General features: G+C 45.3%; 1 protein-coding gene across 5 annotated transcripts in view; it reads right to left on the bottom strand.

Moving 5' to 3' along the window:
• The window catches only part of KIF16B (kinesin family member 16B), a 296,484-nt gene that overhangs the window by 126,464 nt on the left and 144,648 nt on the right, over window positions 1–25,372 (bottom strand). For all 5 annotated transcript variants that reach the window (XM_067012363.1, XM_059037575.2, XM_059037574.2 and 2 more), the window contains 2 exons: window positions 14,848–14,930; window positions 13,350–13,438 (listed from right to left, as the gene is read on the bottom strand). In XM_067012363.1, the coding sequence (XP_066868464.1) occupies window positions 13,350–13,438; window positions 14,848–14,930 (172 nt within the window). The remainder of the gene's footprint in view (window positions 1–13,349; window positions 13,439–14,847; window positions 14,931–25,372) is intronic.

Here is a 25,372-nt window from a genome sequence, read left to right as displayed (position 1 = left end):
AGAGAAGCTGTGCATATTTGTGGGCAGAGAAGGGGGGTTTGAAGACGTGAAAAAGACTTGAAATGCACCACAGCTCCTCTGCCCTGGTAAGACATTCCTGAAGTGAAGAGCTCTGCGGGTCTACTTTGCACACCTGGACTCCTTTGATACCACGTGCTGAGGGACACGATGCTCACACGCTCAACCAGGCAAGGCTTGAAACATAAGCCTCACATCCACAGGGCTAAGGAAGGTCTCGGCAGCGCCTATGTACCTCCCTGGGGCTGGCCGCCCTCCCCCAGCTCTCCCCTGCCATCGCCTCTTCTAGGTCTCAAGCCTCCCTTCCTGATTTCTCTCTGACGTCTCTCTCCATTCCTCCCCTTGTTGTTTTAATGTAAGCAGCAGATATCGTCAAATAAAGAATTCTGGGGCATCTGCATTTAGCTGATAAATAATAAAGTGGGAAAGATTTATATAAGCTAATTGCAATGTAATCAATTTATGTGGGCAAAAAGAAGAAATAGTTCCAAGAGTCCTCAATGATGAAGCAAGAGTTACATGATGATATAAACATGGGATGAAGAACAGTGTTGGATGGCCTGGGGACAAGTTCCCAGGAAAACAGTAAAAGAAAACGCAAAACACAGAGCTGTATATCGAGTGAGAGCTCAATGTTGTTTTTTTTAGAATACTTTTTAGAATGCATGATTATAGTACCTGATGTACAATTAAACATATATAGTATAAAATATAAGTAAATATTACAAATATAAACCAATCATTATTTCTTGGTGGAAGGATTGTGAATGCTTATGATTACTTTATTCATTTCTGAATGTGTTACTTTTTTGTAATAAGCATTTCAGTTTATAATGAGACAAACTACCTGTTTCAAACATTTTTCTCCATCTACTGTGATCACAGCAACCGTTTTACTTCCTTTTTGCTTCTACAAATCTCTAGTTGATTTCCATTCATCTCCAGCAATGATGATGACTGACCTCAGTAGATCATAAAATTTGGGGGTTGCTTCTGGTGACTAAATATCGGAGGTCACTGATGTGGGACACGGCTGTTCACGGTTAGGGTTACGGGCTGGGATAAAAGAAGGGGGTGGAGGGTCCTCATTGCGGCACAACAATTCACACACACACACAGACACACACACACGCATTCAATCAACAACTGCTTCCCAAACACCTACTTAGAAGCAGGGGTACATTAAGAAAATCAAACCTTTTCACTAAATATACTAAAAATATTCCATTAAAAACTCAGACCAAGAGTGGGCAAATAGTTGCACCAAAACTCACAATTTCAGCGACTGTTTAAAGTGCTACCACAGAGACAGGATGCTATGTACAAAGAGCCAAGGAGATGAAATCTGGGCTGGGGTTGGTAGGGCCTCCCCGAGGAAATGACACTGAAACTGACATCTTAGAGATGATGTGGGATTCAGCCATGTGAAGAGTGGGCGGACACACGGAGGAGCAGTCCAGGAGGAGGAAATAGCACGTTTCCAGCAAAGGCCTGGAAGCAGGAACAGATACGTATGTACATCAGGAACCCCTGACTGAATCAGCAACAAGCTCTAATCAAATGAGTCAACAAATTAGAGAGCTCACGGCAGGTAATCAAGTTAATACAAGATGTTGCTTCAGAGGAAAATCATGCTGTCATGTAGGACGAAGAGGAATCTGCTACCTTCCACCCTTGCCCATAACTGCTATCCATCATTGCACTGGGCAAAGGCTCACTTCCTCAGCTGACCCATACAATTCAGCTTTAGATCATGCAATTATACAATGAAGGAAACAGAAATGCTGCCGCTGAGCAGACAACGCAAATATAAAGGAAGAGAATGAAGACAGATTGCACTTGGAATCCTACAGCCCATAGTTCTTTTTTTTTTTTTTTTTTTTTTTTAATTTATTTATTTTGGGCTGTGTTGGGTCTTCGTTTCTGCGTGACAGCTTTCTCTAGTTGTGGCAAGCAGGGGCCACTCTTCATCGCAGTGCACGGGCCTCTCACTATCGCGGCCTCTCTTGTTACGGAGCACAGGCTCCATACGCGCAGGCTCAGTAGTTGTGGCTCACGGGCCTAGTTGCTCTGTGGCATGTGGGATCTTCCTGGACCAGGGTTCGAACCCGTGTCCCCTGCATCGGCAGGCGGACTCTCAACCACTGCGCCACCAGGGAAGCCCCCTTTTTAAAAAAAAAAAAATTATTTATTTTTGGGTATGTTGGGTCTTCATTGCTGTGCGCGGACTTTCTCTGGTTGTGGCAAGCAGGGGCTACTCTTTATTGTGGTGCATGGGCTTCTCACTGCAGTGGCTTCTCTTGTTGCAGAGCATGGGGTCTAGTCGCATGGGCTTCAGTAGTTGTGACACACGGTCTCAGTAGTTGTGGCTCACGGGCTCTAGAGCGCAGGCTCCGTAGTTGTGGCGCACGGGCTTAGTTGCTCCGCAGCATGTGGGATCTTCCTGGACCAGAGCTCAAACCTCTGTCCCCTGATTTGGCAGGTGGATTTTTAACCACTGTGCCACCATGAAAGCCCCCATTCTGCTACTCTGAAAACAGGAAACAAAGGAGCTCATCATTTAAAGTGGCTCACAGTGGAGTTATATTCAAGGACAAGAAAGAAAAAGCTAAGTCAGTACAGACAGACTTCACTTTACTGCACTTCACAGATATTGCTTTTTTTTAACAAATTGAAGGTTTGTGGCAACCCTACATCGAGCAAGTCAACCAGAGCCATTTTCCCAGCAGCATTTGCTCACTTCATGTCTCTGTGTCACATTTTATTTATTTAATTTTTTTAACATCTTTATTGTTGTATAATTGCTTTACAATGGTGTGTTAGTTTCTGCTTTATTACAAAGTGAATCAGCTATACATATACAGATATCCCCAGATCCCCTCCCTCTTGCGTCTCCCTCCCACCCCTCTAGGTGGACACAAAGCACCGAGCTGATCTCCCTGTGCTATGCAGCTGCTTCCCACTAGCTATCTATTTTACATTTGGTAGTGTATGTATGTCCATGCCACTCTCTCACTTCATCCCAGCTTACCCTTCCCCCTGCCCGTGTCCTCAAGTCCGTTCTCTACTTCTGCATCTTTATTCCTGTCCTGACCTTAGGTTATCAGAACCATTTTTCTTTTTTTTTTAGATTCCACATATATGTGTTAACATACGGCATTTGTTTTTCTCTTTCTGACTTACTTCACTCTGTATGACAGACTCTAGGTCCATCCACCTCACCACAAATAACTCAATTTCATTCCTTTTTATGGCTGAGTAATATTCCATTGTATATATGTGCCACATCTTCCTTATCCATTCATCTGTCGATGGACACTTAGGTTGCTTCCGTGTCCTGGCTATTGTAAATAGTGTTGCAATGAACATTGTGGTACATGACTCTTTTTGAATTATGGTTTGCTCAGGGTGTATGCCCAGTAGTGGGATTGCTACGTCGTATGGTAGTTCTATTTTTAGTTTTTTGAGAAACCTCCATACTGTTCTCCATAGGGGCTGTATCAATTTACATTCCCACCAACAGTGCAAGAGGGTTCCCTTTTCTCCACACCCTCTCCAGCATTTATTGTTTGCAGATTTTTGATGATGGCCATTCTGTCTGTGTCATATTTTACTAATTCTCACTATCCTGAAAACTTTTCATTCTTATCATATTTGCTACAGTGATCTGTGATCACTTATCTTTGATGTTACTATTGCAAAAACATTGTGACTCTCTGAAGGCTCAGATGATGGTTAGCATTTCTTAGTAATAAAGTGTTTTTAAATTAAGGTATGTACATTGTTTTAGACATAATCCTACTGCATGCTTAACATACAGTATAATGTAATACTACAGTATAAACATAGTTTTTAAATGCACTGGGAAACCAAACACTGGGCATGGCTCTCTCTACTGTGTATCTGGCTCTACCACGGTGGTCTGGAACCGGCTTGCCACATCCCCAGGGCCTGCCTGAAACTGATGCTGCTCTCTGTTAATGGAGGAAGAAGCTCACTTCTTTCAGCTGTGTTCCCCAAAACGGTGCATCTTAACAAGCTATTTAAGGCTCTACAGCAACTGCCAAGTGGGTAAATAGTCCATGAAAAAGCGACACCACTGAGACCAAAGACTGGAGAGGAAGTCAGCCTTGCAGCAAAGCAAACTTTTGAAAGATGGAAAGGCCCAATAAAACAAACCAGCAGAGACAAACACAGTGAACAACCATAAGCTAAAACACAGCCAAATCACCAGCAAAATTATGTATATAATTTTGCTCAATAAATATTGCCAACCACTACATGTATAAAACTTTCCCACTCACTCAAGGTCAGCAAGAAAAAAGGGATAAAACAATGTATAAAGCCCCAGAAAGTGAGAGAGAAGAGAGAAAAGTGGGGCTAACAGGGCACTGTATCAGTGGGCAACGCAATCTTTCCTCCCAGGACCCATAGTGAGGACATGACCTCACCTGACGGTGCGGGTCTTACCAAGAATATCTCCAGCTATGACCAGGCTCTGTTTCTGAAGCCCCTTTTACATTGGTATGAATTAAGGGGAAGAAGTGAATTCACTTAGTTCACATGTATTACATGGCTATTAAGTTCCAGGTGCTATGCTGGGAACTGAGTGAACCGATTAGATCCTGTGCCTGTTTCCTGGAAGCTGACAGAAATCTAGAGGGAAGCTAAGCTCAGTACAGTGAAGGACGCACCTGGTTACTGATGTTTTCTTACTCTCTCCCCAGTGTGATGTATTTATCCTTTCAGTTGAAGGAAGGGAGAGAGGGAGGGAAGGAGGGAAGATATAGGGAAGGAGAGCCCAAGGAAGAAATAGGGAAGGGGTTGGAGAGAGGAAGGAAAATGAAACTACTTTCTTTTCCTACAACTGTTGTCAGCTGGTAAGAAGTCCTCACCAGTAACGTATCTTGGTGCTTTCGGCTTTCTGCATCGCAATCCCGGAACTCTTCATGCGGAATATAGTTCCTTCCGGCTTCACATTCCGAAACCCCATCCCTACTCTAAACCTGAAGGAGCAGGAAGGCTGGAGCGAACCGCACACAGCACGGAGCTCTGCACAGGACAAATGAGGTGCCTGATGCATCCTGGGTGATGATCAGGATGCCCAGGACAGGCTTCCAGAGAGAGCCACTGTTAGCAGGATTGCCGAGACTCCAGCTGCTGTGATTACAGCTTAGAGCTGCATCCAGGAGGGTGTCTTCATATCAACACAGTCTATGAATCAAGAGGATCCTTTTCCAGTTTGCAAGGAAAGGGAAACTCTCATGTGGTATTGGTGGGAGATAAATAGTGGTGATACGTACAACCATCCTATAGAACAGTTTGTGAACATCTAACAAGAGCCTTAAAACTATCAATATATACACCCTCTGGCCTGGTAATCCCATTCTACTTTTTCTCACCTGAGGAAGTAATACTCACAGATAAGCACAAAGATTTAGCCACAAATGTGTTCACCCCAACTGTTTGCCATAGTTCAAAGCTAGACAACAAAACACCTACCAACAGAAGATAAGTAAGGTATGGCATATCCATACAATGGAATCTCACATGGATGTTAAAATGATGTAGGTTAATACATATGAAGGGGAAAGATATATAAGTGCATGAAACAAGCCCAGTGTGAACCCATCCTGGTAGAAGAACGCATATAAATGTATACAAGTATAAATGTATATATGTACATATACATGCGCACACACAGAGAGAAAGAAAGAGATGGCTAGATGGTGGGACAGAGGTATAGACTAGAATATACAGAAACATGTTCACTGCCGTAGTTTCTTCCTTTTTGCTTATTTGTGATTTCTAAATTTTCCATAATGATTAACACATGAAAATTTAAAGTCAGGTTAAAAATAACCATCCCTCATCTGTCCTTATCCCCTGATTGTCGATGACTTCAGACAGTCTTCAGAGTCAGGGGCCTTGCACTGAGCCCTGAGTTGGCCCTGACGCCCATCAACCCCATCAGCGCTACATTCCATAAAGCTCCTTGGACGGCTTGCCAAAGAGAGGTTTGATTTTTGACTTTAGATATTTTTGGCCCAATCGCATTTGAAACCCAGGCATTTCTCCTCTTCAGAATTTCTTCAAATGCAGTATATCCATTTAAACAGGCTCGCCACTGGTTAGTGCTTAAAGGAGAATAATGCACAAATGAAATTTTCTCCCTTTATTTTAAAGACTGAAATGAACTTGGAACGTATATAATTTTGCTCAGAGCACCTTCAAAAAGTTGTGAAAGCTCCCGCTTTCTTCCAAGTTAGCCGCCTGTTTGCAGCCTCAGAGCAAGACAGAGGATGCCTGAGGAGTGGGCTTGGTTTCTTCTTAAAGACACTGGGCCTTGAGGAGGAATGTTTCCCCTGCAGCGAAACTGTTTCCTGGCAAAGACCCTGACTGGGTGCTTCTCAAAGCAGAGCTGACCCCCAAAGGAAGTCACCAGGCTGCTTTGCCTCCTCCAAAAATTCTCTGGCACTAAGTACCACGCATGTGTGCCTACAAATCCTGGTTTCCAGAAAGCTTACGATGTGGGCAGGCAGTGAGCTCCTAAACTACCTTAGAAACGATACATCCAACATGATGTGCCCAGTTGGGCTGATAAAATGTTCCTGGGTAGCAAAGACTTCACTTTTAAAAAGTCCAAATCTTACTATGATTCAGAGCATGGGTTTTTTTGGAGAAAAATTCTCTTTGGAGAATTACTAGGTTGCCTGTTGAAACCGACTGCTTTGAAGATAAGTTGGATCTTACTGGATACAGTAATTTGCAAACCTGATGTAATTCTTTCAGAGAGCTTTGCTCTAAGAGGAACTGAGTACTAAGTAGCATAAATTTTTAATCTGCTGCAAAAAAACATACTCAGGTCTATAGGATACCAAGGAAACCAAGAGATGTGAACGTGCAACAGTCAAGAAAGCCACAAAACGTGCATGAAATACATCTGTGTGTGTGAAACTCTCACAAGGATAAGGCCCAGCTAGTCTGGAGATGCTAAGCAGTGCATAAGGACCCATCTGAAGCACGAGGCACCTGGACACCTATGAGCAGACATACCTCCCGCACTGAGAGCATTTTGGCTGCAAACCCACATCTTGGTGAACATCTGTTAAGTGCCCAGTGCGTGTGAGATGCTGGAGATTCGAAGAGCAGCAGGGCATGGCCCCGCCCTCAGGAAGCCTAGCGGGAAAGCAGGCACCAGCATCAACTAAAGGAATTGGGGAAAAGTTATGATGATAAAGGCGAGCACCAAACACCTGCCAGAGGACGAAGAGGAAGCACTTCGCTCAAACTGGAGATGCTTCTGAGGAGACAGTTCCTACACTCCCCTTGAAAGATGAAGAGTGGGAGGGCTTTGTGGACAGTCTTACAGGTGGATTTGGCCTGGAGAGAGGTGTGAAGACGTTCTGTCCACTTAAACCGAAACCTGAAGTTCAAGGTGGCAAGTGGCAGAAGATAATGGCGGGAGACAAATGGGTGCTTATGTCGGGGCCTGGAGGGCATCCCAGAGGCACTGAGAGCCGGGCCACTTGCTGGGAAGAGGAGGGGCTCCTGCAGGAAGAAGGGGTCACCACGAAGGGCTAAGGGGGTGCGGTGAGCCCCACCCTTCGGCTCAAGGCCGGACAGGTTCCAGGGGCAGGTCCATGAGTCCCACCGTGTCGCCTCGTAGAGGAAACCAGGAATCCCATGCAGGGTCACGAGAGCCCTGATGACTCCAGAACATCAGCTGCTCCTCACGGACACACCATGTCGGTCACTTAAAGAGGAAAAGCCCTCTTCCTCATTCCCCCACGATGATGGGCAGCAAGATCCTCAGAGGGAACGTGCTCGAGGTGGGGGTGGGGACAGAAAAGGGAGCGAGCTGGGAAGGCCGAGTCCCTGGGCGGAGCCAATTCGGGGAGAAAAATGATTGTCTCCAGGGATACTGTGGGCTGTGACTTCTATTAAGTAACTGGAAAGCTGGCTGGTGCTTAAGGGAAAGGAGCAGCTGACACTAAAGAAGAGTCCCGGCCTCTTAACAAAGACGTCTTCATGAGGGTTGTTTACTCCAAAAAATATATAATAATAATATATTTATTTATTTGTCTGTTTATTTTTGGCTGCGTTGGGTCTTCGTTGCTGTGCGCTGGCTTTCTCTATTGCAGTGAGCGGGGGCTGCTCTTCGTTGCGGTGCGCGGGCTTCTCATCGCGGTGGCTGCTCTTGTTGCAGAACACGGGCTCTAGGCGCACGGGCTTCAGTAGTTGTGGCTCACGGGCTCCAGAGCGCAGGCTCAGTAGTTGTGGCGCACGGGCTTAGTTTCTCCGCGGCATGTGGGATCTTCCCGGACCAGGGCTTGAACCTGTGTCCCCTGCCTTGGCAGGTGGATTCTTAACTGCTGCACCACCGAGGAAGTCTTCATGAGGGTTTAATAAGAGAGAAACAAAGAAGAAGAGAGGAGGTTTGGGGCAGGGGAGGGGGCGGTGCTGGGGGGCAGCTAACATTTATTAAGCCAATACTTAGCGTCAGGGAATCATTAAGAAGGCCAAAAGCCAGTTCACCTAAGAGGGAGAAAGTTTTAAAAGCAGGAGAACGCTGATCCCAAACTGGTCCTAAGAGAGGTAAATACGGGGTAAGGGACCCCAAACTCTGCACTATCACCACTTGCTGAAGCCTGTGAGACCAATCACGAAGTAGGTGGATACAGACCCCCTACGGTGAGGAGCGGAGCGCTGCGTCCACGGGGCTGGGTGGAGCTGCACAGCTGCCCTCATTCAGAGTCAACCCAGAGGAGTCCAAGCGTCACGGGCAAAGACAAGGCTCCCGGCTCCCTGCTTTCCGCCAGGCTTTACCACAGTCTTCCCTGTACACTAAATCACGCTCCAAGGGAACTGAGCCCCAGCACAGGCTGGCCAAACAAGGGCCCTCATCCAGCAGCTGAGCGGATGCAGAAAGAGCAGGACTTGTCAACAGGGGACCCACGTTCACCCTGCGCCTGTGACAGGCTGCAGAGGCCCCCACGCTCCCCACGTGGTGCCTGGCAGCTGACCCTGTGCTCATGTGCAGTCACTCCCAGGAGGAAGTCTGCAGCCCGGGGTCCAGTTTCTGAAGGCTGTGCTCAGTATCCTCCCTGCCTCTCGACAAGCTGGCCCTCCTCCCGTATCTGTATTTCAGCTGGAGAGCGTGCGACACCGAACCAATTATTTAAGCCAGAAAATGGATGCTACCAGCTTTTCCTTCTTTCCCTCCCACATCCCATTGTCCATCCGGGCCTCATCACTTCCTGCCCTGGGCACCTGTGCAGCCCCCCTCTGCCTCTAGCTTCCTTCCACTGCTGCCTCAGTTCAGGCCTCACCTCCACGTCCTTCTCACAGCTCCCTCAGCGCCCTCACTGTTCCCTCTCAGGGCAAATATGATCTCATCTCTCCTTGGCTAGAAACACCTCCTGAAGCCCTACCGCATGGACTGGGCTTTGAGATACAGGCAAACGAGCTGGTTGAACTGAACTTGGCAGGGCTTGAGGGAGGTCATCAGGAAATGGATCCTTGTCAGACTGACACTCATCAGTTATTTACTAAACTTACTGGGGGAGCTGAATTTCAGATTTCCATCTTTCTATATTTCCAAACACTATTTTCCAGATTGGAAATTCTTAAGAAAATGGAAAGAAAACAAAAAGTGAAGAAAAACCACAGTGAGGTAACATGTCACACCCATTAGGGCAGCCACTATCAAAAACGAAACAAAACAAAAAGCTAACAAGAAAAAAAACAGAAAATAACACATATTGGTGAGGATGTGGAGGAACTGGAACCCTTGTGCACTGTTAGTAGGAATGTAACATGGTGGCACCTAAGATAGAAAACAGTGTGTCCGTTTCTCAAAAAAATTCAAAACATAATTACCATAGATCCAACAATCCCACTTCTGGGTATATACCCAAAAGAACTGAAAGCAAGGGCTCAAAACAGGTATTTGTGCACCCGTGTTCTGAGCAGCATTAATTCACAATTGCCAAAAGGTGGAAGCAGCCCAAGTGTCCATCTACCGATGAATGGATACATAAGATGTGATATATACATGCAATGGAGTATTATGCAACTTTAAAAAGGAAGAAACTCTGATACTTGCTACAACATGGATGAACCCTGAAGGCATTATGCTAAGTGAAAAAAGCCAGTCACAAAAAGATACATAATGTATGAAGCCACTTATATGAGGTACCTGGAGTAGTCAAATTCAGAAACAGAAAATAGAATGGCGGTTGCCGGGAGTGAGGGGGAGGGGGGTTGGCATGTTACTGCTTAATGGGTGCAGAGTTTCAGTTTTATAGGAAAAACGTTCTGGAGGTTAGCTGCAACGATGTGAACGCACTTAACACTACTGTAGGCCTAAAAATGGTTAAGGTGGCAAATTTCATGTTAAGTGTATCTTAGCACAATTGTAAAAAAAAGAGTGAAGAAATGAGTTAGCAAATGCTTATGAGTATAGAGAAAATAATTCTCTGTTGTATTTTGGGCCATACATTTTATTCATAATCATAAATTCTAAACACACTAACCAGAACTTATAAAAACGTTACATGTCCACAGGTGCTGTGAATGTGCCAGCAGAACCTGAGCTGCCATCTCTCCTGGTCCATCCTCCCAAACCCCAAAGTGCATTTCCTCAAAGAATAGACATCTGTTTATCAAAGCAAACTACTCACACCCAGGCTTGGCTTTCAGGGCGCCCCCCAGTCAGGCCCCAACCTGCGGAATCCTCTTATCTCTTCCTAAGCTCAGCATGACTCTGGCCAGCACTCACCTTGTTTGCTCATAAAATGTTCCTTCCCAGAACATCTCTCCAGGGGGAAAACCTCTTCCTGCAAACATCTCAGGGCCCAGCACAGAATCCAGTTTTTTTTGGTGAATCTTGAACAGAATTCTCAAGTAGAACAGAAGGGAGTGATTTGGGGTTCCTACCTGGCAGGCATCCAGGGCTAAATATCTGGTTAGTGTTCTATCTGCTTTGTTCTCCGAGATAAGACATCTTTATAGACGTCTAACATCTTCATATCCTCAACTACGGAGAAGAAAGTGCTAGACCAGGGACTTAGGAGGGTTACTACTTAAGGCTCCTCACAGCCCTGCTATACCCTCCACACCGCCCTCCTCCTGCCATGGGCCCCAGCTATTTACTACAGGCTGCGCACTGCTATGGCAATGAGGGTACACAGGAGAGGGGGAGAACTGGGGAGATGTTACAAAGGGGACAATGCCTGGTCTCCATAAGCGTTGAAGACAAGTGTTGCTGGCCGGAGGTGACCTCAACGTCAAGAAAGATTCTTTCTGAAAGTCTCTGGTTTTCTGCATCACCCAACACATTACAAGGCATGGACACCAGAAGAGAATCCCTTCCAAGCACATCAATTTGCACCATTCCCTTCCCATTGGCCCTCCCAGGTCACAGGCTACTAATCCCAAATCATATAACTTCCATGACTTCACGCTAAGTGGGTTCACACCCATGTGTCCATTTTCTTAGGCAGAGGAACAGGGCACCTGACACTTACAGTCTCCCCCTGCCCTCAATAAATATGCGCTGCCCTATTGAAGCATCTCAGCCCTACGGTTCCATCTTGAGAAACTAACACACTGTGTGCAGGCGGCTTATTAGATTTAAGTAACAACTATTCAGCTAGTGTCCAAGCAATGAACATACGTCTTTCAACATTCTTCCCGTTTATCGCGTGGTGCTTAATTTAGGCCAAGGACAGTTACACCTGTAACTATAAAACTGTAAAACTGTAAAAACAGCCCAGCTTAGCTTTAATCCCGCTTTGTTTTGCCGAGTTGCTGGAGCACAGAACTTTACAAGGTGTCTGCTTCCCATAAATCAGAGGCAGCAACTTCTCTCCAATTATGTTTTAATTCATGGGTAATCATTCTCTATAGCAGGTGGCAGGTTGGGGGCGGGGCCTGGAATCGGGGGAATAAAGGTACGATGAAGTATTAAGTCATTTGAATTTGTACAAAATGAGTATGGCAAGGGTGGCGGATACGAAATGTGTCTGCTAACTGAAGCCGGATGAACAGGATGCATCACGGCAGCATCCAACCCATGCAGCACCATCTCTTCCGCCGACCGCAGCGTGTTTCTCATTGAATTCTCTGACTACCTTGGCCTAAGTCTTCACTTCGTCATGAGGCCCTCTCCCCACCTTTTGCCTGAGGATCCCGAACATGAACTCGAGGTTGTTCAACCAACTGCAGTGTCATTTGGAAACTGACTCGTGCACGGAAACACATTCCTCTGCATGATGTGCCATTCCCCACCATTTAGAACACCCATGCCCACAGGAACTAGTGAAAAACGCTTTCCCCCCAAAGGACGCATGTGTCTTACTAAAATTTCATCCTTAATCTGTCTGCTAAACATTCGTCAAGCGTGTTATGTGAATGACATTCTAGAATACAGAAATAAGTAAGATAAGCCTCTGACCTCGAAAAACTTCCAACCTAATAGGAAAGATACACAGACTGAAGCCTCAGCCCACCGCCAGCCCAGGCTGCTCATCCCTGCCTCCCGCACCTCAGGAGCAGGTGCATCACCTGCCCAACTGTTTAAACCCGGAGCCTGGGAACCGCCCTTCGTTCCACGATGCTCCATCACTATGGTGACCACCCAGACCCAAGCCACTGGTACCTCCCACCGGGACTAAGGAAGTAGCTTCCTAACTGGTCTCTCACTTCCATGCTACATTCTCCAGATGATACACGTCCTAATATTTGTAGTAAATTTTTCTTTACGTTCCTCTACTGCTTAAACACATCAAATGATTAGAAAACAGTCAAACTCCTTCCAGGGGCCTCCAAGGACCCACATCAGCTGCCCCCCGCCGCCAGCCCTTCCTCCCCTCATCCTGTGTCATCATTATAACTAAGTTAAAGGATGTCCATACACAGCAAGGGCTGGAAAGGAACCTGGAAAATGACTACGGCTGATGTGATAAGGAGGCCTGACTGCAGAAGTGTTGTTTTTTTTGTTTGGTTGGGGTTTTTTTGCGGTACGCGGGCCTCTCACTGTTGTGGCCTCTCCGGTTGCGGAGCACAGGCTCCGGACGCACAGGCCCAGCGGCCACGGCTCACGGGCCCAGCCGCTCCGCGGCATGTGGGATCCTCCCGGACCGGGGCACGAACCTGTGTCCCCTGCATCGGCAGGCGGACTCTCGACCACTGTGCCACCAGGGAAGCCCAGAAGTTTTATTTTACTTAACTGACTTCTTTTTTTAACTAATGACTCTAATGGGGTCGACACAACAAACACCACAACAGTGACAACCCCAGGGGAGGCAACGCCGCAGTCCACTCACCCTGGGTTGTACAGCATGACGGCAGAGAGGTTCTCGCAGGACTTGGACAGGTCGGTCATGGACAAGCTGAGGGAGGACAGAAGGCCACTCTAAGAGCAGACACAGGGCAGAGCGGTTACCTCGTCAGCAAGAGAAGGCCGTTCTCTGTGCTCCCCACGCTCCACTGGGGAGAGGCAATGAGGGGCTCACGCCCCCCATCAGCCTGCACACATGCACGCCAGGGGTCAGGCCAGGGATCCGTCTGGAACCCAAGCCCCACGCTGAGGCCAGCAGGGCCCCAGTGCGCTCGGATGGGAACTGCACAGGCCTGGGGATCTCCCTGACCCGGCTGCTGCGTTCAAGTGGAGGGAAGGGGTGACGGCATGTGTGTCAACCCTGTCCCCTGGCAGAAGCAGCGCTCACACTTGCTGAGTGACAAAGAGGGAGAGGGAGAGGTGAAGGGAGACCAAAAGAGCGACAGCCTAACCTGTCTGCTTCCATGGAAAGTTACCAGCAAACCTGTTTCCTTCCCTCTCTTCCCTGCAACTCTGTCCTGAAAAGGGCCCTCCAGGGAGACTCTGGGCTGGAACAGACAAGAGGCTTCACAGGCTGGAACTGGCAGCCCTGGAGAAGGCTGGGGTTTGCGGCTTTCTCGTTATTCCGCATTTAAGGCACTGGCAACTCTGGGCAGCCCCAGCAAAAGCAGGTTGAGATGCGGGGCTGCATAACTCAGGGTGAAGGGCCACACGTCCGGGTCAGCGGTCAGGGCTGCGGCCCTGGCTCCCTGCTTGCTGGCCACGGGACAGGCCAGCCTCAGTTTCTCATCTCGATCATCTGTGATGTGGGTGTAATAACAGCCTCTGTGCACATAAACTGGTACATGTGGAGGTTCTGCACAGTGCCTGGCTCACAGAAAACTCAGCTGTGACTTCATTCTCTTCCTCAGTCTAAGGTCAACATGGTGTCCTAGACAGATTCCTCTCCCTTCCATTTCTTCCTGTCTCTTTCTGGTCCTCTGCCCACCTCCCCTCATCCAGCATTTCAAGCGCCCTCTGGTTATCCTCGTCCAAGCTGAAGCCTCTTCCAATTGTCCTAGGTTCACCCCCTTTCTGCTTCACACCCTAATCAAAAATCCAATTTACTGTGAATGAAAATAAAAACCGAGCCAACTTTGGGATGAAAGTGATTCTGATATGGGGTTAACTCTTAAAACACATGCTCTTGAGTGGAAGGCACTCTCCACTTAATGTGAAATGATGCCCACCTCCTTTCGGGGGATGCAGGGCTCAACAGGAGGGTCGAGAAGCAGTGTCTCTCCTCCTGCTCTGGATCTGACTTGCTAGCCTATTTCACCAGGGAGCCATCCGCTGGGAAACAAACCCTCTAGAATCAATCCAGGCTCTGGGTTGGTTCATGCTTCAGAAAGTTAAACTGCTGGAACCAGAGTGGAGACACCCTCTTCCCCCACCCCAGCCCCTCCCAGAGCACAGTTGGCTACAGGAGATTCCATGCTGCTCACCTTCCTCTTCTCCCTGAGCCTGGCGGCCTCCTTCGGATGGTTAAAGCGAAACATATTGGTTCTTCCCAAGAGTATCACGGCACCTAAGAACACACAGAAACAGCAATGAGCTTACAGTGAGCAACCTGGTTAGCTGGTGACATTCTAACATGGAATCCTGCAGCTGAGATGTGATTTCCAGTGTACTACACAACAAGAGAGTAAGGGTGAGGCTTTCGTCGCAAAAGTCTGCTCACATAAGCCAATTCTAAACCTTCAAATGCTTTTATTTTTAGAGCCGAGTGTCACAATACTCATGTTACCCAGGGCAGAAGTGAGGGATCTAAGCATTACAATATCATAAGAGATTTAAAACTCAGAATACAGATAATTAGACTTTTGATTGTTGAAAAGAAAAACAAATCAGTTAACCAAAGAGATGTGAGGATATCAAGCAAAGCATATGGTCACCGATTTAGGAAATGGTTATTAATGCTGATAAAAGTAGAAACCTCAAAGGACAGTGCTTTCAAATGAAAACATGGTGAAACTGCCAGAGTAACAGGTTTTTAGTAATAGGTCATTAATACTAAAAACTCCCTCAGAATTCGATAGGAAAGAAAATGTGCATATGCAGTGACCATTTCCATGCAAAAACACTGCTTCTTGTGAAAACCCTGTTTAGATGGCTACATTGGACACACAAGAACAGCTCCTTTGGACTGATTAGGGTCCTGCTTGTTCAGAAGATGATTGTACAAGGGGCAGAAGAATTCAGTGTAAATGCCCAAAGGTAACAAAATCATTAGGTGGGGAGGCAAATTTCAGCTTGATTAAGCAAACAGATGCATTCTAAGATAGGAGCTGTCCAAAACTGGCAAGGATGTCACAGAAGGCAGTGAGCTCCCTGTCACTGGAGGCATTTAGGAGATTCACTATCTTTTCTGGTCCCATTCGCACCTGAGAGTCAACCAAGCCTCAAAACAAACCACACCCCCACCCCAAACTCTATGTTCAATCTTTGTCCTGAAAAAGAATGCAACTTATTTGTGAAGATAAGACATTCATCTAGAAGTCAACCATGACGGATCAAAGTGATGAGTGCAGGGTGCAGGAGGTAGCACCAAGGACCTAAGCTGGGTCTCACAGGACAAGAGAGATGCTCCATGTGAGGGTGACGAGGGGAGGGGCTGAGCCTGAGACAGGAGATGGACCTCCTGGGCTTGGAGAAAGGAGAGAGTCAAGTCCAGCCAAGATGCAGGGGATGTAAAACAGCAGCAGGAACCCATATTGGACAGATGAGGGAGAGAGAGACCGTGAAGAACTAGCAGCCAGGATAAAGAATCTGCAACAAAGGTCAGAGAAAAAAATCAGCTCATGGATGTGTTTTGTGTGTCCCGCGCAAACGTAAAAACCAAATTCCTTCACTGTCAACAGTTAAAAATCCGTAGTTTTCACATAAAAGTCTGAGTTTCTGGCTTCCCTGAAAAAATTAGAAGATGTGGTATCAGTAGATCTGTGCTGTCACTGGGCTACTGCAGGCTGCCTCCTCTGGACGGGGCACGTGACCTCTAGTTGGGTACCAGCTCCACCTGGACCCTGCAGGTAATAGCAATACCCCACATGGCCACTCTGGAGCTTCAGACCAGCAACATCCACCTGCCTATGTGACATACTGTCACAGATTCTCAAAGGAGCTTCAAATTCAATACGGTTAGAACCTAACGGGTTTAGATCATAACCACAGCGAGCAACCAAAGGATTGGTTCTGGTGGCTGTCATTTTTTAGCAGAAATGGAGTCAACATGAGAAGCAGCACACGGTTTTGGGAGACTCAGAAGGGCAGCAGCGGGTATTATCCACCTACAATCTGCTTATCCCCCTCATACAAAATTGCACTCGTATATTTCCCAATTATGGAAAGGCACCATTACCACAATGAAGAAAGGTGTTTCCCATATGCCTTTTATGACTAGGACTCAAAACTGTATGCCATACAAAAGTCAAAAGTTAAGTAGCCATGTCCAGGATATATGTGTATTTAATGCTCTTAAAATGACATTAGAGATTAACAAGGCAATCTCATTTGAGGTGTTAATTATACCTAATCCAATTCTTTTTTTTTCTGTTAATCAAATGCCCAGCCACACAAGTTGAAAATTGCTAAAATATGTTAATGGAAAAATAGGATAGTATTTCAGAGCCATATTTCATATCATGTTAAATCACTGAAAACAATCTTGCCACCCATGTATTTGCATGAAATACACATAAAAATCCCTTCGAGGAGTTAACGAAAGAAAACAAAACTACCCATGACCATTCCTTCTTTCCATCCAAATAATGTGTATAAACCACCTGGCGCATAAAAGGGGCTCTGTTAAGGCTGGTGCCTTCTCTTTCCTCTATCGTATTCCTTTATGGACAAACCTACTGGCTTAAAAGATGTGCTTCATTTTTTTTTTTTTTACATGATGCTGCTGTGTGTCCATTCACTCAACAGATACCGAATGAACACTTACCGTGCTCTGATAAGAACCGGGGGTGGGGATGCAGAGGTGAACGAGTGGGACACACACCTTGTCCTTATGGAACTTGTAAACAAGCAGGAGGGAGAGGTCACTAACCAAACAATTCCACAACTAAATGCAAAGCTGCAACTGAAGGAGAGATACCCTGCCCCCGGCTCATGAGCATGCAAGAAGGGGGCTGGCTGCAGGGGAGGTTAGGGAACGATGCCGTGAAGGAGGTGGTGCTTAGACAAGCTCTTGCGGGGGGAGGAGGGGCATATCCAACAGACTGTGACAGGAAAAAGTGATGATCATGGTGGTGAGTGATGGGAGACACGGCAGAAGAAACCAGGGGGAGCACTGCACAAGGTGAAGCTGGAGAGGGGAGGATGAAGTATGTAGAGTTGCTCAGGATACAGTAAAGCATCTTGTATCTCATGCAGGGGCAACAGCAAGACCCTGAAGGGCTTTGCGCAACAACAGCATCACACAATTAGCCATGAGTTTCAGGAAGATCATTTTTTCTACTGTTTGAAGAATGTACCAGAGGGCAAGAGGAAATATAGATAAACAAGGTAAGAGATTACTGCAGTGGTCCAGGTCAAACATGATGGTGGCTCAGAACTGGAAGGGAGGGATAAGAGGTCAATAAACAGATCCAGAAGATACTTGGGAGATAAGATCACCAGGGCTCATGATGGGCTACATAGGGGGACCAGGGAGGTGAAGAAGATGCTCCTGGGCTTTGCTGTAACTAGTTGGACGGGGAGCTGTTCACACTGATGGAGAACACTGGAAAAGGACCAAAATCAGGTTGGGGGAAGAAATCTTAAGTTTGGTTTTACACATAATGAATTTGAGATGCCTTTTGCAGATAGAAATACAAGCCTGAAGCTCCAGAAGAAATGCCTAGGAGATATCTCAATCCATGTGTCTGTCTACCAACCTACCCACTTTCCTGCCTACTTTACTCTCAATTATATATATATATATGCATAATTTTTGATAATTTGGTGCTCTGTGATGAGAAGATATGGTGCTGAAATAAAGCATATTTTGTTTAAGATGTTCTCCTGATGTTGGCAAGTATACTTTTGAAAGAACGCCTGGTTTTTATCAAGTATATTCTGTTAAATGATCAAAATGAAGAAATCTAGAAAGTTGGAGGATTAAGAATTGCTTATTAATCCTGATGGTAATTCAAAAGAAATTTATAGATGAACTATATACCTCAAAATATAGAGAGAGACATACACACATATACATGTGTACATAACTACCTAAGATCCATGTGTATATACACACACATCTCTACAGATATCAGGTAGAGATGTACACATATATATGTGCATATACGTGTGTATATGTGAGAATGTGGTATCTCTCTATATATATCTGAGAGTCATCTCTAATAAAGGAAGCCACAGGTGTGGGAAAGGGGAGTGAAGAGAGAGGTGGGAGAAGAGACGGCCCATCCAACACTGGGCGCCTTGAGGAGCTTGGCTTTTAATGGCTCAAGGAGAGGAAGATGAACCGGCAAAGGAAACAGAGAAGGACCCTCAGAGGGGGAGAAGGAAAACCTCAGAAGCCCAGGGAAAGCACAGTTGAGGTCTCCTGAGTGTGGACAACTCATTCAAGACGTCTGTGTACTCTTGCTGTACACCTGATACCAACACAATATTGTGAGCCAACTACACTTCAACAAAAAACAGAAGAAGAAAAAGAAGTTTGTTTATGAAGAGAAAGACAGAGTTGGTAGTAGCTGGAGCCGGGAGTTGACAGACCCTATGGGATATTTTGTGATATTTTTGTTTAAAGGAGACTTGCGAGTATATTTAAAAAGCAAAAAGCGGGCTTCCCTGGTGGCGCAGTGGTTGAGAGTCCGCCTGCCGATGCAGGGAACACGGGTTCGTGCCCCGGTCCGGGAAGATCCCACATGCCGCGGAGCTGCTGGGCCCATGAGCCATGGCCGCTGAGCCTGCGCATCTGGAGCCTGTGCTCCGCAATGGGAGAGCCACGACAGTGAGAGGCCCGCGTACCAAAAAAAAAAAAGCAAAAAGCTGAAGGGAAAAGGCAATGAATGAATGAGAGTGAGTGATGGTACAAGGCCTTCGGAAGAGACCCAGCTCGTGTGTCCTGCCTGACGGGGTAACCCCTCCAGGGCTCAGCTCCCTCACCAAGTCTTCAATGCTTCCTTCCAGATCTTAAATTCTCCTTAACTATGAGCGACTCCTTGATCTGAGGTTAATGTGATTAATCACAGCACATGGACTTTCTGTGATGCACTTAATTTGTCATTTTTAGAGTATATCTAAACCTCCTTGAAATGTATGATGGCATCTTTGAGATCACTTGAGAGCCTGTTAAATATTTGAGGACAGACAAATTCCAGACGATCTTAGAAGGGGATGGAGGGGAAACAACATTATAAAAAGGTAGACAAAGACACCTGTAACAACAAAAAAAAGCTTTACTTAAGTCTCTGTGAATGAAACCACTGATTTTCTATTTTAATATTTCAGGCACACTGAAAAAAATTAAACATGTAAAGATTTCTAGTGATTTCTTAGGAGTATAGGGATAATAATCATTAATATCACCATTAATTATAGTTCTCAAATTTTATGTGAGATTTTCTAATTCTGCTATTGCACAAATAAAAATCAACTGTTTTAAATTAAATGTTGTCATATGAATATTTCTGAGGTGATGATGTTCAAATTATTTCATTCTGAGTTACCATTAATATGAACATATAAAACAACTGTATTCCCAAAAGGGTATGGTGCAATGTAATATGAGCTTTACAGGCCAAAAAACAGGAGGCCTTTAGCAATTCTGCTTCAGCGCTCCACATTCTGAATTTAACCATACGTTAGAAAGGCCCTCCTCTATGCCCCACCACACACACAAACAAAGACAGGATATATAACGCATTGCTAAACGATGCTCAGTGAAAGAGAGGTTTTCATTTTAGATACAACAGTCAGTAAAGCAAAGCTCTGTCCAGAAAAATTTTCTGGAATGGTATCACATGAGAAGTTGGGTGAGGAAGAATGGGTGAAGCTCTTATTTCATTTCCTAGCTCAAGCTAAAAGAAACTTGCTTTGTGTATGATAATTCTAAGTGGCATAAAAGGCCTTAAAAATATTTATACTAAAATAAGTTATGATGATGGCACCATTTGGGGGCCCTGATAGAGTCTAATTTCCACTAACATATGCCAATACTTAAGAACAGATTACATAATATGTTCTAGGGCCTTGGACCCTTGTGACATTGGCTTTTAAGACACTTGAAATGTAGTAATTTTTCTCTATCTCAAAATGGCTTTGGGCAGCGAGATGGGGAAGATTTAAGATCTGACACAGTGCTTGTGGTGGGTATGAAAATTTCACACGAATACTAACGGATTCAAACAGGTCACATGGCTTGGGGCTGACAGCGGGCTCAGGTGAGTGACAGGCACTCGGTATCAAGGGTAGCAGGTATAAAGCATGCCGTGAGATCGCCTGTTAATATTTGTGAAGGATGTAAATGCACGTGACACCTTACCAAAAAGCCACCTAGGCCCTGTCCTCTCCTTTTCAATGTTTATAATTCAAATGTGGACTTGCAATATCCTGCTTCAGATAAACCACTTAAACCCTTGTTTACTTCTGGCAAAGTAAAAATTGCCAAATTAGATTCTGGGATGCCGGAGAAGAAAGAAAATTGATTTTCAATCTTTGTTATTGAGATTTCCAGCCAAATAATCAACAAGAATCATTTGCCCAACTGTGTGCATGGGTTAAGTATGGAGCTTTATAAAATTTCAAGATGCTCCAGTCCCATCCCCCCAAAGAAATTTTTAGATGTGTGTGCGTGTGTGGGTGTGGGGTGAGTGGGAGCTCAATTTTTTCTTCTTAAAGCCTCAGGGGAGATACAAAAAGAGTATATGGAGCAGCTCTCATCCTTCTGAAAGACAATGGAGAAAGTATAAGAGATAACTAGAGGATGATTCCAGACAGCAGACGATAAAATGTTAAATTTTAAGGTACTGAATAGAAGGCATTACACTAACCGGTCAAACTATTGGCACAGTCATCCCTCATGGGGGATGGTTCCAGGACACCCACAGGAAGACCAAAATCCAGGGATGCTCAAGTCCCTTATATAAAATGGCCTAGTATTTGCATATAACCTACACAATCCTCCTTACTTATAACATCTAACATAATGTAATGCTATGTAAATAGCTGTAAATACAATGTAAATACTAGAGCACGGAAAATTCAAGTTTTGCTTTTTGGAACTCACTGGAAATTTTTCCCTGAATATTTTCAACCTGCAGTTGGTTGAATTCACTGGGATGTGGAGCCACACATATGGAGGGCTGACTGTAACTCTCTTTCCATTGGTACCTAGTAGCTCATAATCTTTGTTACCAACAGTACTACTCATTCTGTTAGTAACAATCTCAACTATTCAGCCTTGCCTCCCACAGGCTGTCCACGTCCCATCCTTCCCTCCAAAACGCTTCCCTTGCTCCCCTCTCCCTAAGCACCAAAAGTCTCCTACCTTCATCTACTCCTTCTCTTTACGGCCCACCCCCAAGCCTCCCCAGGCTATAAAAACACTATGCTGTCCCCCACCTCTGCAACATTACTAATCTGCTGAAGGGTGAGCACATCCCACAGACAGTCCATGCCACCAGTCTGGGATCTGCGAGCCGTACAAACCTGCCAAGATTCAGCAGCCAAGGCTACTTGGTCTCCTGCTACTCCTGCCCCCGCACCTCACCCACTTTCCAGCCTTTAGATAATTCTGTATCTAAGTCACTTTTTTCCATGGACCATTATGACAAATGCATTCACTCATTTTAGAACTCGGCTTTGGGTAAATCTCTCCTTTCTCATCAGCCTGAAGCCATGCTGGGGGAGAAGTTTTGTTTCTGCCCGAGATGGGACAGCATCCTCCACCTGCCTCTCCCTCTGAATGCAGCTACACCTGATAGCCTGGGCAGAACACATGCAGCAGCTACTTGAGGGGTCTGAAAACAAACAGAAGCAGGTGGACTGAAAGAGACCAGGACCTAAAGCACCACTGACCAACGATGAAGTTACCGTTGTTTTCCTCCAGTGTCCCCAGCTTCATCTGGGAAGAAACCCCAAAGTTGACATTAGTGTAAAAGAGAGAACTCCAGGAGAAGCTTCTAGTTTGGGTTCCAGGAGGAGGGAGACGGCCCCCTAGCAGCAAAAGTGGCAGCAGCAGGGGGCCCACAGATGCCTAAATCTGGGAGGCAGGGGATAATCTCTCTCCAGTCCCAGGAGCTGTGGACCCAGGAGGGTGGGGCAGACGCCAGTTGCTTTATTGTTCTCCTCTCTGTCCTCTCACTGCTCGGCCCAGACATGGGCACATGCACAGGAAGAGCATGAAAGAGTAGTATAAATAAAGCTCCAGATGTCTAGCTGGAGGGCAGAAAAGGAAAGACCCAAGGAACCAGAAAGTACTTGAGAGATGGTGTAGAGGGAGAAGTTCAGGAAGGCAACCTCATGGAATTGTGTATGAATTCCTGGGCCACCCCCAATGGTGCACACATGGAGCTGACCCCCAGCAGCACACGGAGACTTTCAGAGTTAAACTAAGAGACAGACCACTGCTCAACTCCCAGGCTGGCCGCTGGATGGCACACACATGGGACAGACTGGAATAGCACCATAGAGGCTTGGAAAACTGAAGGGGCCTTGGAATTAGAATCACGACCCACAGACTGATTCTCACTTATGGTCTAAATCCGACCAGGTCAACTGCCTGCTAAAACAAACAGGCAAAAATCAACATTTCCCATGGAACCGCAACAAGACCGTGAGTCTTACAATATAATATAAAAATGTCCAAAATGCAATTCAATATTACTCAGCATATAAAGAACTGGAAAAAAAATCTCAACTTGCATAGCAAAACACAAACAACAGATGTTAATGCTGAGATCACAGAGATGTTGTACTTATTTGATAAAGACTTTGAATCAGCTATTATGAAGCTGTTCAAACAATTTATCCTATAGGACACCCTGAAAAATGTGTGTGAGGGGGTGGGGTGGGGTCAGGGGAGAATGCCTAGGTGAAAAAAGATAAGCAAAAAATGTTAATAATTATTGAAATTGGGTGATGGGTACATGGAGGTTAATTATAATATTCTGTATTTTGTATATGTTTGAAATTTTCCATAATAAAAAACTTTTAGTTTTCTATATCAGATGACTTAGAAATAAAAATGATGGACCCTAAAACAAAAACAAAAACAAAAAAGAGGTCAAACATGGGTGAACACTCTTGAAAAATAAGAAGTTTCAACAAAGAAATAAAGTATACAAAAAAGAATCAAATATTACAACTGAAAAACACAGTAATCAAAATTTTAAAAACTCATTCGATGGGCTCAATAGCAGAATGAAGATGACAGAGAAAAAAAAACCAGTGAATGTGAAGCCACATCAGCTGAAATGATCTCATCTGAAAAGCGAAAAGGAAAAAAGTTTACAGAAAGATAAAAATAAGTAATTAGAGGCTCAGGGATCTGTGGGACAATACTAATAAAATATTAAACATTCATGTAACCAGAGTCCCAGAAAGCGAGGAGAAAGAGTATAGTGCAGAAAAACAATTTTTAAACAAATAATGGCTGAGAACTTCCCAAATCTGGAGAAAGATAGTAACGTACAGATTCAAGAAGCCCGTTAAACACCAAACAGATAAACTCCAACATATCCACACCAAGACACACTGTAAAGTCACCCTTTGGGGATGTCGAGCTAAAAATGAAACTTAAAAAGGAGTGAGAGATCATGAAAAATAGATGTAATGATTCAAACAGGAGATGAAAGGGGTTTAAAGAGACTGACAAATGGTCGTCTGCTGCACAGAAGTCAGGGGCAAGAATTTGTGGTTAGCCTTGGTCCTCATACTGACATGTTCTGATACAGGTGCATCAGAATCACCTGCAGGATTTAAAAAAAAAAAAAAAAAAAAAAAAAAACTAGATTGCTGGGCCCACCCCCAGATTTTCTGATTTGGCGAGTCAAGGATGGGGCCTGGCAATTTGCATTTTTGAAAGGCCCCCAGGTAATGCTGACGTTGCTGACCTGAGGACACACTAAGAACCACTGGCCTTGGGTACAGTCTTTAAGAACAGTTAGGACTCTGACACTCAACAGTCTCTGCTGAATGAATCATCCATGTGCAAGTGACAGGTGTCAGCTTCGCAGGTCTCAAATTTGAGGAAGAAATCTAATGAGTGCTTAAGGGCAAGGGCAGGTAAGTTAAATGGGAAGTTAGACACCGATATCTGCTGGCATTTTGTAAAATGTGAAAGGGCTCTTCTGTTCACTAGACATCTTGGCTAAACTGCTGGAAAACCTATTTCTACTTCTATTTCCACTATAATTCTTTTTTTAATTTGTCACTGAACAACTCATAGCAGCCCTTCAGCAGATGAAAATTTTATCAACGGCTCCTCAGCTCCACTCCCTAGACAATCACCTGTTCCCTCTAAGTGCTTGAATACATGAAAATATACTTTGGCACTCAAGCATGACACATTCAAATGCACCTAAGTGTAAATTCCCCAGATGGAGTTTCTGCAGCACTTCTAACAGGAGAGATGAGCGTTCAATGGCTCTGACAAACCAGCAAGACCAAAGGAGTCCACTGATTTTGAATTTCCTTAAAAAATTAATTATATTTAGCAACTATCAGCTTTAAAATAACATATTAGAGTAAAAAGAAAAATAATAATTAAAATAAGGTAGGGCTTCCCTGGTGGCGCAGTGGTTGAGAGCCCGCCTGCCAATGGAGGGCACACAGGTTCGTGTCCCGGTCCGGGAAGATCTCACATGCCGCAGAGCGGCTAGGCCCGTGAACCATGGCCGCTGAGCCTGCACGTCCGGAGCCTGTGCTCCGCAATGGGAGAGGCCACAGCAGTGAGAGGCCCACGTACCGCAAAAAATAATAATAATAATAATTAATAAATAAATAAAAAGCCAACTAATAGGT

This window comes from Kogia breviceps, chromosome 14, assembly GCF_026419965.1.
Source record: "Kogia breviceps isolate mKogBre1 chromosome 14, mKogBre1 haplotype 1, whole genome shotgun sequence".
NCBI lineage: Eukaryota > Metazoa > Chordata > Mammalia > Artiodactyla > Physeteridae > Kogia > Kogia breviceps.
Note: the sequence above shows the minus strand (reverse complement) of the source record. Positions and strands in the feature narration are given on the sequence as shown.